General features: G+C 52.3%; 3 protein-coding genes across 3 annotated transcripts; 2 read left to right on the forward strand and 1 right to left on the reverse strand.

Moving 5' to 3' along the window:
* Positions 1-2731: 2731 nt before the first annotated feature.
* Positions 2732-3160, forward strand: KRP23_14228 (uncharacterized protein; the record flags this gene model as incomplete). The annotated part of the gene is made up of 1 exon (XM_067885027.1): positions 2732-3160. One exon carries the CDS (start codon positions 2732-2734, stop codon positions 3158-3160), a length of 429 nt encoding a protein of 142 aa, XP_067737784.1.
* Positions 3161-4208: 1048 nt separating this feature from the next.
* On the reverse strand, positions 4209-5804 carry KRP23_14229 (uncharacterized protein; the record flags this gene model as incomplete). Its single annotated transcript, XM_067885028.1, has 1 exon — positions 4209-5804. The coding sequence occupies one exon, from the start codon at positions 5802-5804 to the stop codon at positions 4209-4211; it is 1596 nt and encodes a 531-aa protein (XP_067737785.1).
* An 8194-nt stretch (positions 5805-13998) lies between these two features.
* KRP23_14230 (uncharacterized protein) lies at positions 13999-14430 on the forward strand (the record flags this gene model as incomplete). Its single annotated transcript, XM_067885029.1, has 1 exon — positions 13999-14430. One exon carries the CDS (start codon positions 13999-14001, stop codon positions 14428-14430), a length of 432 nt encoding a protein of 143 aa, XP_067737786.1.
* Between the last annotated feature and the right edge of the window lie 483 nt (positions 14431-14913).

The following is a 14913-nucleotide window of genomic DNA, read 5'->3' on the forward strand; positions in this document are numbered from 1 at the left end:
AGTGGAAACCACTGTGTCGTAAGCCTAGATGAGTAGTTGGAGGGCAGGGAATAATATCCAAACAGCTCAGTGAGAGATCTGCTTATTTTGATAACTAGCTCAATGTAACGAGCTCAATGATGAATGTTCCCGGAGTTCTCGCATGGCGTGGTAAACTGAAAGCTACCTTGTGGAAACTCGCTAATGTATGTGGCGATGGAAAGCGATCTGAAGGTGCAGTATAAGATCGACTTCCAAGTGCATCCGTTGTGTCGTCAACCCGTCTCGCCCCCTGCGACGGCGACTTTACGACTAGTTAGTTTCGTTCATGGCCGACTCGCTGGCTCATCAGTCTCGGAGAGGTTAGCCTCTACCTATTTCACGGCAGACCCCGTGGCATAGTGCCGGTTGGAGTTCTCAGGTTTTGGAGACTGGGGTTGGTCACTTCTGATCGGATAGGAAATCTCGAGACCAGCCCTGTTTCTGGTGAGGTTGTCCTGGTTCTCGTGCCAGGACGGACTTTATGGTGCTGAAACAGCATTTTGGTCAGCACCTCAAAACCCCTAGTTTGTTGTGAGTACACCATCATGCTTATGATGCCAATTCGCAATTACCGCATAAGTGGTTCAGGGTTCATCTTTGGCGCCTCCGGATCCGAATCTTTCTTCTCGACGCGAACTCCCCCCGTGTGCGGCCGAGATGGAGAGAGGAGGTGAGCTCTGTGCGCCGGGCACGGTGTCGGCTGCCTGCCTGGCGTTTTGCCATACAAGAATCAGCCTGGGCGTGTGGTGCTCCAAGCGATACAGGAGTCTATAGCTCGCAATCCACTCCCCACCCCCCCATGTTTATGGTGCTACAACGCATTACTATTGTACTGGCCAAAATAGTTGATACCAAAATTCAACGTGGTTTTACACAAGGAAAATGGTGACTTTCTATATACGATAGTTAGATATAAGGGTAATTCGCACCCGTAGATTCTGATTTTGAGGTCAGATTTGAGGAATTCAAGGTCGTTGTCGAGATATAGTCGCTAGAAAAAACGGTCTCGGCTACACAAAAATTTGGGGAAAGGGTTCAATAAGGGTTAGACGATGAATGATCAGCATAAAGGCATTCTATTGGCTGAATCGTCATATCATCTGCCAAATCATATGGTGTTTAGGGTACTGTCGCCTGTTTCAGCTGAAGGGAGATATTGGCTGATTGTAACATGACACATCCAAGCGTGGTATCACTATTATATCTTTAGAGTTTTCCTATAGGAATCCCCCCTCAACTCTCCTCGACCGGTGCCTTAATTATTAGGTATTACAGGTTATTGATATGTATCGTTAAGGTAAGTAAATCATACGAAACTCCGCAGGTCGAGAGCTTTCACGGTCCTCATACGCCATCCAGACGCGTCCAACTGTGGCCTCTGGCGTCCCAATACACTGGTGAACCATTCTGCGCGTTCGCCCTGACGCCTCGGGTTCTCCTTGCCGCTGATTTTTGAAGAATATGTATGCGGTCACGATCATATCCCGCTCAGCATCACTTAGTCGTTTACCTCTTACCATTCTTCTTGTGGATGGCAGCGTATAAATCTAACTGCAGTCGCTAGCGCTGATGCCCTGCATCATTTTGCGGGTCGTTACACTCCCATACGTCTAATATTAGATGAGCAATGACAGCAAATGTGCTCGTGTTACAATTCCTGGTATCAACTATTTTGGCCAGTACAATAGTATGATTCACCGTTCTCGTGAAGATGCGATTTGGATGGATAATTTTGCACCACATCAATAGGACAGCCGTTCATTCATACCAATACTTATTAACATAAACATCAAATAGAAGGCCACTTAACCACCATACCAATACTTATTATACAACACAGAGCGACAGCCCCATCCAGGAACTGGATCAAGAGCTACAGCGCTTCTTCGTTGTGCAATGGAGTACACCAGCAAAAGCCGACCTGGAAGCAGTTCGGACACTGACACAACCCCACAAGACTCGACAATATTACCTGCAACAACCCAGCACAACAACAGACCCGATGCAAAGTTACCTATCAAACTTCAAAATACGAGATCAACGAGAAGCAACAACACCCAGACCGATGAACGACATCAAGTCGCGTCTTTTATATTATCAAAAGGCTTCTATAGAAAACACATAAAGATCAAATAGAAGGCCACTTAACCACCTGATACCAATACTTATTATACTTATCAATATTTACAGCGGGGTTGCTTTACTGTACCGTCACGGACACAATTCGGGATGAGCTCCAGGTTCTGGGCTGGGTGGCCACTGGCCATGTACGATAATCCTCTTTTTCTCCTGCTTTTTATGGGGCAAGCGCAAGACAGGAAGAAGAGCCTTGTGTTGCAAGTTGTGAGGTTGCGCCTTCTCGTAATTACCCAAGCTCAGCAAGAATGTCCTTGATCTTCGAACGGGGTGCTCTGTGTACTCTGCCGGTTCTAGTTTAGTTCGAAGTGCAGCAATTACTCATCTGCCTAAGCCACTGTTGGCAGACGCTTTGGCGAGACCCATCCTTTTCGGGATTCCTGTGGGCAATACCTGCACCACATGGGATAAATTATAGGATATGCCTCACGCATTCTGACAACTGCGCGTAAAACGTATTGTGCCTACAGATCGGCAAACGACTTGCTCTCACTTCGCAACTCGACTGTTACCACACAAGTCCTCATCGATTCAAACCTCGAGAACAATGCATCGAAGCTGCATCCTAGTCATCATGGTGACCATGATGATTACATGCTGCAGTGCCATGGACCCCAAGATGAAGACCCAAAATATGGCTCAAACAGACAGTGTCCCTGCCAACGACCGGAATGGCTACCGGTTCTTGCGGAGCTACAAAACAGAAGAAGCCGGCGATGCGACAGACAACGAAGACAGAGCCCTGGACTTGAAGGCATTGAAAAACTTGTTCCGCTTCAAAAAGGCTCCAAACGATTTCTCCAAAAGGTATCTGGAACAAATGATGATCAACCCCAAATTCAAGAAAGAAATGATCGAGAAATGGGGTAGAGTCTACACCCAAGAGAAGGTCATATCGAAGCTGGAAAAGAAGGACCCAGCGATGCTGCTAGACTTTCTCAACGGCAATACAGCCCTTCGCCCACTAATTAAGGTTGAACGCCCACAGAATCTGGGTGCGTGAGATGATTCATCTGAGGCATCATCTAGCGTAAAACAAGAACAAGACCGTCACCTCAGTTCATCGCTCTTCTATATTTCTTTAAAATTGGCCAGGGTGCATGGAATATGTGCTCTGGAGAAAATACTCCACCTCAGCCATCATCGATCAAAGCGCGGTGCTGGAAACTATCGGAAAAACCAGTTCTACCTAAGAGAGGTGAGGCCAATCTTACCGTTGAGCATACCTTAAAGCAAATTGGGACTGCTTCCAGGCGAAATAGTTGTTCTGCGAGCTGTGATTCGCAACTTGTGAGCTGAAATAGGGCAAGTCGATATCGCACAAGAAACAGTAGCTTACCTAGAGTTTCGTGCACTGAAATGACACGGTTATAGTTCTAAGTGGTAACCTGCAAGCTATGGAGATATTATTACGATAAAAAATATGTACCTGGGTCGCTGCAGTACTCCACTTGCTGGTTTTCTGCTGTCAATGGCCTCACTCTCCTGAATTCGTGTACTCCGCAGACATGTTTGCAAACACCGCCTTCTAAGTAAGTGTAGTGAATATCACAAACACATTGATTCCTTTGTGCTGGCTAGGCAGATGCCATGCGATAGTGAGCTTCGAGATGAACAGTAGAATCGTCTACATGTAGCAAACGGTTTGCAACCGGTGTTGACAGCACTGCAATTAGGCATTTTGCGAGCAGTAATCTGAAACGTTACCGCATCGGCGCTGGGTCTCCAAAAAGGTGAACATAAAATTCAACTCTTCAAAGGCGGCCTGCATAAGGTAACGTGCCAGATCCTGATGTGTATCAAACGATTGAGAAAGCAATCAGACCGCACCTAGTAGGTTGGACATGAGTGATAATTAGGTGCTGTATTCTGTCCGGGTGCTTACATAAAATAATAGCGGGCCTTGCCTCGAGCTACGGCTTGGTTTGGCGCTCGCTATTCTCCTCCAGCTTCAAAGGCGATGCCCGAGTTGCTTCCACCCGGACTCGCCTCGGGCTGCGGGGTCGTTCGTACGGCAGCTTGGTCTGCCGTGAAAATATCTAGTACTTGACTTATAACTCGACACTCTGCATGGACCGGAAGTCCTTGGAGTACTGCGGCTTGTGCATCGACGAACTCAGGGACGACGAGGACTGCTCCAGGATCTTGCGCTCGTTCTGCTGCAGCTGCAGGCCAGTGGTGTACGACTGCGACAGCAGGCCAACGAGCTGGTCCCGGATCTGGCCTGACTGACTCTGGGCGAGCTGGGCGCGCTCCTGGTTGCGCATCCACAGGTCTTCGAGCAACGCGCTCACCTGCTCGGCCAGATCCTTCAGCAGCGAACGTTGTCGTGCAGGTACAGAACTGCGGGCCTGCGAGTCTGCCACGATAAGCGCACCAAGCACCACACCGTCACGTGCCCGGAACGGCACGCCCACGACGAACCGCAGGTTGGGGGACTCGGTCACGAATAAATTAGTCGCCAGGATGTCGTCTTGGTGCGCGTCCAGCACCGTCACCATCTCTCCGTCATCGTCGATACCAATATCCTCAGCGCCAGCGCCTGTGCGGGTCGGGAATCGTCGCATGATCTCCGCAGTAAGCGAGTGCGAGATCGGGACGTCACTTAGTTCACGGTCGCGTACCAGTCCAAAGTTCGATTTGATGAACTCGCGCTGCGCGTCAACGAAACTGATCGTAGCAAAGGAGCAGCTCGAGTGCTGTGCCGCCTGTTTAGCCACAAGGTCGTAAATGTGCTCCTTGCCCGAGTCCATGATGCCGTATTCGGCAAGCCGGGCCGCACGCTCTTCAGCAAGAGACGATCCCGCGCGGGACCTGGCCAGCACCATATCGGTGTGAATCTCCTCGACAATTCCCTCGTCATCGAAATCCTCATCGCCCTCTTCCAGTTCATCGAGGCCTTGGTAGTCCTGAAGGTTCAAGTCCTTCAGTTTAAAGTCGATGCCCACATTCGAGTCGTGGAACTCCATGCCGTCATCTTCATCGGCCTCATCCAGCTCGCTCAGGTCGAAATCGCAGATGTCTTCCTCGTCATCCTTACCATCTTCGTTCTCCTCCTCGCCAATGCCATCAAGGTCCTCCCGGTCTGAGTCGTCGCCGGCCTCAGAGTCATCGAAGTCGAAGACCTCAAGCTCGGACTTGCTCGTGAAGCGCCCAGTACCAGGCAGACCACCCTTGATCGAGAGATCGAACTCTGAGTCGTGGAAGTCCATGAGCGATAGCTCCGAGAACCGCTTGTAGAACTGGTCGCTCTGCATCACGGCGCTGCTCGGAGAGGATGGCGATGAGGAGCAGACGGACATCACGTCCTCTGACACCTCGATTGCGTCAATGTCCACGGCCGAAAGAGGCTCTTCGTCAACCTCGGGCTCCTTCTCCACCTCTCGCGAGGTCTCTCGAACCACTTCGATCTCCTTCTCCGTTTCACTGTCATCCTTTCCTTCGATGTCGTTTTCGTTCTCGCTTTCGTAGTCGAAGCGGCTACCACGTGAACTGCTGACTGTGGTGGCATTGCTCGCGTTGCTCTGCTTGTAAAAGCTGCCTCCGAAGCTGCTGCCACTGATGCTCAGCGTCTTGGAGCTGCCGCTCTTTCCGAACGCTCCCAGACCACGACTGCTGTTGAAGCTGCTCACTGTGCTACCAGACATGTTAGACAACGTTCGGTCCCCATTTGTCGACGAGGCATAGGACGACAGCAGCCCCCGTGAATCGTAAAAGTCGGAGCTGTCGCCGCTGCTCGAGTTCGTCGACGGCGGTCTGCTGTACTCGTCGTCCTCCTCTGGGCTACGTGGTGGTGCATTGCCACTGCCAAGACGACGTCGAAGCGCGTTGATACCGTTCACCGGCGTCCTGGGCAATTGAGCTGCTCCCTGGACTTTGTCGCACACCCTCCTCTCCAGTGAGGTTGGCTAACCTGCTTGCGGAGTAGAGACTTTGTTTAGGACGCTTGTATTAACAAAAGCTTTTGTTAGTATTCACTTTAGTGCGGTGAGGAAGATTTACGCCTGAGCTATAGGCTCGGAGCGCCGGTTCCGCGCTGGGCACGTTCAATATGCATGAAAACCTCCTTGATCACTCACCTGGCGCTCTCGTGCACCCTCCGTCCTCTGACGCGACACCCCGCCGCCGCAGAGCTTCAGCCGGCCGTGTCCTCCATCCTTGCCTCCTGCTTCAAGGCCATCCTCAGCTCAGCCTGTGGGATGACTTTTTGGGGTTGGCGAGTCCCCGTGTACCACGATAAGGACATAAATCAGGCTCGATATGCTTCGGGATGTGCGGCGCCGACGGACATTTCGCTTGACTTCCTGGCACGTCAGGCTCCCGCCATGATGCCGGACATTCTCTCCGAGGCCGACTTGCCGGCCTCGGCAAGTCCTTAGTTCTCCCAAGAGCCGCACAGCCAATTGCTCTTCTTCATCAAAGTCCTCCTGCATGGTGGCGGCGATAGGAGCTGAACCACCAACGCACTCGCACACCGCGTCCATAAAGCCTTCCAGGTCTTCAGTAACTCGTAAACGTTCCAGCCCAGCACTAGGTCTAAAATGCTGAGGACAGCTACCGCCGCCATCACAGCCGTAGTTCTGCTGAGGATGTATTCCGTGAGATCGTAGGCTGCCAGGGGCACGTGTACCACCAGCGATAAAATGCGCAGCAGCAGCTATCAAACGACTTGTACTACGGCCATACATCGACTCCACACGGCAATCACGGCTTCTCCCGAAGCCCAGCCATAGCAGGCTAAGGAGCATCCCGAGTGTAGAATCACATCTGTGTGGTGTATTCCCGGGTCCGAATACCAAAAACGCCAACACAGCAATGCGGGGGCCAACCCGCACGGAAGTAGTAGCCGAATATATTGATGTGCTGGTCACTTGGAAGATTGGAAAGTGAGGGACGGAGGAAGACCATGAGTCTGATGCTAACCAGCTCGTTCTCCTCCAGCCGAGCCCCCAGAGAGACAGACTGTCGTAGGCAGTAGCCACCTGCCAGACAGCCTGAGAATGTACACATGCATCCACATCACAGGAAACATGCAGTTGGCAATACTAAATCCTTATGCAGCTCAGTACGGCACTCTTGGCCGTTACTGGCATAACAGTTCACCCATTGTCCACGCCTGGCGGCCGTCGGACACATCCGGGTCATCTGTGATATACATAACAGCTTACCCATTGTCCACGCCTGGTGGCCGTCGGACACATCCGGGTAATCTGTGATAGACATCACCCAGCGACTGAGCCACCGGCTCAGCGCCAGATCTGGATATCTCTTAGCAACGAAGTTCCGCTGCGGTGATTCCAAGCTGAAAGCCCAGAATCCACTACACAGCCCCCGAAGCATGGTTTCACCGCCTCCATCGCTCGGTCACCGTCACAACCCTCGACTCGACGGTCGGATTAGCTGCCCTGGCCTCGGTCCCTACGATGTCGATTGGAGTGGCTCGGTTTTGCCGCGAGAATTCGTCGTGACCCTCGCAGCTGCGGTTCTCGACCGCGTTTGGCGACCTTCAGGTTGTAGAGGCTCTTGGTCCTCATCCAGCCCAGTCGCGGTCTGCCCCAAACTTGTTTCATCCACGTGAGGTTCTCGGTCCCCAGCAGATATGACTCCCTGTTGAACGTCTGGTTCACTTACAGTTTGTAGTCGTCGTTTCCTGGATTTCCGGCGCCGTGCCGGTCCCGCGTCGCCCTGAGACGGTCGCGTTTCACCAGTTGTCAAAGTGGTTGGGCCAGTCGGTTCCCCACACTGTCCACCACCTGGTTGCAGCTTCAGCCAAAACTCACCGAGTTGTTGGTCCTCCGCCTGTCGTACGTAGTTGTCCACCAAGATGCGAATTTCCTTCGCGAGATCAGTCAAGGGCTCGTACGAGTCTTCAATCACTTCGAGTCCCTTCCATCTGACTTTAATCTCGTAATCCTTGATGTCGTTGTTCCACCGATGACTCACAAGTTTGTCCACTGCTAGCACTATGCCTTGTGCTGACACATGCTCCAACAGCTCGTCTGTCACCTCTAGGTCCTCATCGGCGTACATCTTCAATCTCGACGCATGCACGTCCAGCTCGTCGCCGGTCACCAAATGCTGCACTCGAAATGAATGAGTGTCCGCTCGTACCACACGATACGGTCCCACCCAGGTTACCTGCAATTTGTTACCCTGCTTCTCATCCACTCGAGAGCGGAGTACAAAATCGCCCACCGTGAAGTTCACCAAATTCTCACCACGCTCACGCTTCTTGTTGAGGAGGCGCTGCTTGAGCCTCTGGTCTTCAACTGCGCAGTGCATGGCTTGAACACTTTCACGTAGTTTTGCTAGGTAGCCCTCGATCTCTTCAGACTCCGGAATCTCCTGCAGCTCTTTGGAGTCAGGTAAATAAAATTCGCGGAGCGGAGTCGGAGTTTGTAGCCCAGTGAATAGCTCTGTCGGTGAATGGTTCCCCAGAGATGGCACAGCAGTATGATTCAAACTCGCCTGCACCATTGGGACCAAGTACACCCAATCTTTGTAACTCACCTTGTAGGCTAAAATCATCGCCCTGATGACTTGGAGAATGTCACGATTGACACGTTCGACTGACCCATTGACCCATGGACAGTAAGCAGGCGTAAATGTCTGCTGTGTACGTAGTCGGCTCAGGTCGGCGACGACCTCGTTTTTAAAATGCGAGCCATTGTCCGAAACCCAGATAGGTGGCACACCAAATCGTGAATGCCATGCTAGAAGTGCTTCGGTCGTGACTCTGCTATCGGCCGTATCTGCCACCACCAATTCACAGTAGTGCGCAGCGTGGTCTTTCAGGACTAGTAGATACTTGCTGGCCCCATAGCTTGCCCCCATGTAGAGAAAATCAAAATGTAGAACGCCATTGCGTGTGCTGCAATCGATCAGTTCGCCCCAAGGCCTGGGGATAATCCTCCCCCCTCGACTATGCAGGCACATCAAGCAATCGTTCACAAATTTCGCCACAATGTCCGCAAGATGTTCGATCACAAAGAGGCGTCGAAGGTGAGCGATCATGGCCTGTTGGCCGCGATGACCTTGGGCCCCGCAGTGTGCAACGACGCACAGCCGCTGGATCAGCTCAGTTGCTTCCGATGGCACCCAAATTCTGCCCTCCACTGTGATCGTTCCATCCTCGGTAAGTTTTGCTCTCGCTGGTGGTTTATACTGGGTTTGGATCCCAATTAACTCGTCGAGCGTAGGCCACACAAATTGATCCTCGTCGAGAGGTCGTAGTCTAGCTCGGGTCGGTGGCGTTCGTTGGCGCACCGCCTTGATCCGCTTCACCGCTGGCACGGGAGCGTGGTTGCCCGCCCAGCGCGAGATCATATCGGCCCATACGTTATCAGGACCAGGTACATGTTCCACAATGTACCGAAAGTTCATCAATTTCATCGCCCATCGAAGCAACTTGCCCTTGATGTGCTTCTTGACACTTTCATGCGGTGAGAAAACGTGAATGAGATTCCTGTGGTCACAGAACATCCGAAATGGCTGTGGACGCAGCAACAGGTAATCCATCTTCTCGCACGCTAACACAATCGGCAGGGCCTCCTTCTCGATGACAGTCCAGTTCAGCTGGCTGCCAGTGAAGGTCCCACTCATACATTGAATAAGTCGGTGATGTTGCGCCGTGGCTGGCTGCGTTGGATCAAACTCTTGGACTTGAGTAATGATCGCAGCCCAGCCTACATCAGACGCATCCGTGAACAAACACGTCGTGGCTTGATCATCCGGAAAGTCAAGTGTGGTGGATGTCGCCAACATCTCCTTCACTTGGTCGAAAGCTGCACGTTCCTCTGGAGTAAGCTCGATCTCGATGCCTGCGGCTACACGACGAGTTCTCTTCGTGCTAGCCAGGGCTTCATCGAGTCGACGCTGTAAGGGTGCGACTTGTCGTGCGAAATCAATTATGCTTTCTCGCATCCAATTAATAGCGCAAACGAACTGCTGTAGCTCCCCAGCAGTCGTCGGATAAGGTAATGCTCGTAAGGTGTCGATCCTTGCAGGATCATGACGAACACCACGGTGGTCAATTATACGTCCACACCACTTCACCTCTGTTTGGTACAGACTGGATTTCTTGACACTGAGCTTCAAGCCGAACTGGTTCAACAACGAAAACAGCTCTGCGAGCTTCTGCAGGTACACCTCGATGTCCGCGGCATATAGCAGGAGGTCATCAATCCAAATCAATAGGTGCTTGTAGAGTAGAGATGTGAAACACTCTTCCATTGTCTTCTGGAAGTGAATGGCAGCATCTGCGCATCCTTGAGGCGCACGCCGAGGAGTGTAAATCTTCTCGTCGGTCATGTAGGACATGAATTCTTGGCAGAGTTCTGCTAAAGGCAATTGCCAGAACCCCTTAAGAAAATCAAAAAGTCCAAAGTGTTTCATTCCACGTGCATTCTCCAAAACTAGAGAAAGAATCGGCATCACTGCCGCCATGACTTCAGTCTGCTCATTCCTTGCCCTGTAGTCCGTAGTCTGCCGCAAATCCATCAAGTCTGCCGACTTCTTGACTGGGAGAACGGGACTCGACCAACGACTCTTCGGGTTCTCATAGACCAGTCCTAGTTCCACAAGACGAGCATTAAATTCATGTAGGAATTTCCGGATGTGCGGAGGATACTTGCGGGGCTTACACTTTGTTGGACGAGCCCCATCCTTCAGTCGCACTTCGAGCGGTGGCACATTTGCTGGAGGATCGTCACGCAATTCCAAACGCCACACGTCGTACGCGTGTGTGATCGTGCGCAGCTTCTCCACATGCTCCAACGGAAACCCATTCGTCACAGCACGATCAATCAGCCTCTCTACAGCAGCAAAAATGTCATCATCCCCACTTGGGCCCGGTCCAGTCAACTTGACAGGCATTTCATCCGCCTCCAAGTCAATCGGGTCACCACTGGTTTCATCATCACTGCGTGTAGCGAGCTGCTCCAATTGGCGATCTACGTCGATCCCCAATGAAGTAAGGAGGTCATTCCCAACGATGAACTCTCCATCATCGATGTCAACTACAAGGACGTCCACGGTGTTCATGGGTTCCACCGGACCCACGGCCGTGTGTATCATTACATGTAGTTTGGCCTTCAACTTGGCCGTCACCGTCGTTGAACCAAACGTCTGGTTCAGGATTGGAACGTCAAGCTCCTCTGCGACCACACTGGGGTCCAAAGCTTGCAACTGCTCCCAATGCGAGCGCCCAATCACGGTGTAGTCCGATCCACTATCGGGGCAGAACGGAAGCTCCAGCTTGCCATTCAATGTCACCACCCGATCAGTAGATGGCAGCACTCACCAAGTCGCTTCAACCTGGTCTTCTTGCTCTTGCGAGCTTCACGCATCTTCTTTAGGAGTTCTTCTTTCTCCTTCGATGTCGCTTGCGTGCACTCACGCAGCCAATGCAATTCTTGGCATTTAGGACATGGTCCTGGCGGAGGTTTCGACGAAAATGGAGTCTTCGTCTTTGGATCGGCCTTACCCCAACTTGTAATCGCAGCCGGACTTGGTGTAGTCGGCGCAGCTGGTGTCTTGGACTCCCAACGCCTCTTCGATGTCGCCGAGTGGTAAGGCTTAGGCTTCTCCTTGCCTGACCCATTCGCATTACGCTTCTCCTGTCGCAGTCGCTGATGATGGCGCTCCAACTCGTTCGCCTTCTCGAGGATGAGACGGAACAGAGCTCTAGGGTCCCTTCCAGCTTCGACGTGCGTGAAACGAACGCATTGCTTCACTTCTTGCTTCAACGACTTGGGCAACAGGTTCGCGATCAGTCTCTTGCACTTCTCCTTCGTACCGTTGACTCCGCTGAAGCACTCAGTCAGACCGTTGTCCTCCACGATGTCCGTAAAGTTCTTGTAATAGTCGATCAGCCTCGCGTTCACGTCGCTCTCGCGCATATTCATGCACAACTCCGTTTTGAACAGCATCTTGATGTCAGGAAGTGTATCATTCTTGATACTACTCACGATGTGCTCGATTTCGGCAGTCAACATGCCCTCCGTAGCGTTTGCTGACTCCACATTGAGTTGCAGTTCGCAAAATACGTCAAGTAGTCGTGGCTCGAATGAGTCTCGAATCGACTGCACCACTGCGTCGTAGTCCTCGCCTGTGACTCGGCAGCGTGCTTGCATCTTCGACTCGTAGTCGCGTCGATCCCGCTTCCACTTCACTAATGCCTCGTGGGAGACTGACTCAATCATGGGTGGCAGGATCGGAGTGAAGAGTGGGACGGTCCCAGTCGGGCCATCCATTCCAGCAGCGCGCATCATCTTGCACGGCAACTGGATTTCTTGAAGTTCCACCGACGATTCCGGTCGTCGGGTTTGAAGATATGACTGAGAGGCGCGGTCAGTTTGTTGACGGCGGCCAATAGTGGTAATTCTACTAAAGAATTCTTTGTGGTGTATTCCCGGGTCCGAATACCAAAAACGCCAACACAGCAATGCGGGGGCCAACCCGCACGGAAGTAGTAGCCGAATATATTGATGTGCTGGTCACTTGGAAGATTGGAAAGTGAGGGACGGAGGAAGACCATGAGTCTGATGCTAACCAGCTCGTTCTCCTCCAGCCGAGCCCCCAGAGAGACAGACTGTCGTAGGCAGTAGCCACCTGCCAGACAGCCTGAGAATGTACACATGCATCCACATCACAGGAAACATGCAGTTGGCAATACTAAATCCTTATGCAGCTCAGTACGGCACTCTTGGCCGTTACTGGCATAACAGTTCACCCATTGTCCACGCCTGGTGGCCGTCGGACACATCCGGGTAATCTGTGATAGACATCACTCAGCGACTGAGCCACCGGCTCAGCGCCAGATCTGGATATCTCTTAGCAACGAAGTTCCGCTGCGGTGATTCCAAGCTGAAAGTCCAGAATCCACTACAATCTGGCAGGAAATCACTGAAGGTGCTGTGGAACGCTCTTCACCAGCTTGTGAGCATTCGGCCATAGCGTACATATTTGGCCTCGTTCTCGGGCACCACCTGTACAGGAACAGCGAACAGTGCACTCCATAGTGCGTATCCGCGCCAGACATGTTGATGGTCTGGACATGATTATGGTTTTGGAGAAGTATACAAAACCAAGTCAATAAGCAAAACAAGCCCTTGTGTCCAGCCATTCATACCACCCACAAAACGTGTCTTACCAGCACCAGATTCACTGGTGAGGAAGATGAGAGCTCCCCGCGCATTTTAAGCTCTCGCCCATGCCTGAGTGAGTCATTTTATGAAAGTTAGAGCCCCCAAGACATTCGCCATCCTCCGACCAAAATGCTGCAGCTCTTCTACCCCGATAACCCCGAAGTGCCAATGACTGAGCGCTACCAGCATGCTATCGACGCCGTTGATGCTGGCATGTACATTCGCGAAGCAGCCGAGCGTTTTGGAGTGACGCGCGAGTCGCTTCGTCTTCGAATTCGCGGCGTTGTGCCGATCTCCTGCAGACGTGGCCCCCAGCTAGTGTACATATCGGACGAAGCTGACGCCGGGCTGCCACTTTCTGCAGCCTTTGGATGTCGGAGTTTTTCAACCTTACAAAGCGTTGTATAACGCGGCAGTTCGAAATTTCCCGCTACAGGGAGGGGGCCTTGCAGTCAAAGACGACGTTGCGCGCATGGCGTGTGGGCCGTTTGAAACTGCCTTTTCGTCAGCCAATGTGAGACGCGGCTTTAGAGACAGTGGGATTTTCCCGCTGTCTCTAGAGGTGATGCTACAGAAGATGGTTGGGGGCGGGACAACAGGAATGGAGCGCTCATCGACGATACTGGTTCGGCACCACGCAGTTCTGGAGCCTCATTTCAATGGAGAAATTGTCTCCAAACGCGTTCAAGCTGCCATGAAGAGGCGCCGGCTGAGCCTTGACACGCTTCACGTGGCACGTCTGTCACTCTCTATGCTGATCGAGCCCGCAGTGAGACCACGTCCCAAGGGCGACTTCGTCGATGCCAACGTCTCTGGGGGCAAGCTGCTGACATACAAGGAGATGGAGGCGGCCGTCAAGATGAAAGTGGCGGCGGCGGAAGCGAAGAATCAAGCGAAACAGGAAGCAGCGGCAGCAAGAGCTGCACGCAAAGTGGAAACTGCTGCGCGAAAAGCAGCACGTCAGCAAGCTGCAGCAGCAGGGAGACTGAAGCGCCAAGTGGCAGCGCAGCAAAAGAAGGCGGTGGCATCCGGCAGAAGATGCAGGGCGCAGTTAGCTGGGTCCGCGCTCACTCAAGGGCCTGTAGCTCTCGACCAGAACTCAGTTGTAGCTTTCGCCGACGTTTAGATCTGCATACTGAACACAAGTAATTTGCTGCTGCCCATATTTGTGTCCACCATATTTTCCCTGTGACGTGTGACTACTTGAATTTTGGCAGAGGTCCTGAAGTGACCATCAACACGTCTGGCGCGGATACGCGTAGGTCGGTCCTTCCAGGTTGCGCAGCTCACAATTGCGGAGCACTTCTTGGTAGCGAGAGATGAACTCGCAGCACATTGTGGTGTAGGGAAACTCATATTTTGGGTAGACCACCCAGTCTGGCTCAGCTAAGTACGTCGTACCTAATCGAAGTTCGCACCTAAGCGGCGGACTCGGCGAAGCAGTCGGACTTGGCGAGCACCAAGACTCAGCGACTCAGCGAGCGCATTCCATTTTGGAGTTATTCCAAGTGGGAGAGGATAAATCAGGAATCGGAGCGAAGGGTCGGTCGAGATCCATAACGACCCGACTCGGCGAAGATTAACTAGGAAGCTGAGCGAAGAGTCGCAG

Source organism: Phytophthora ramorum, assembly GCF_020800215.1.
Source record: "Phytophthora ramorum isolate Pr-102 chromosome Unknown Phyram_PR-102_s0020, whole genome shotgun sequence".
Lineage (NCBI taxonomy): Eukaryota > Oomycota > Peronosporomycetes > Peronosporales > Peronosporaceae > Phytophthora > Phytophthora ramorum.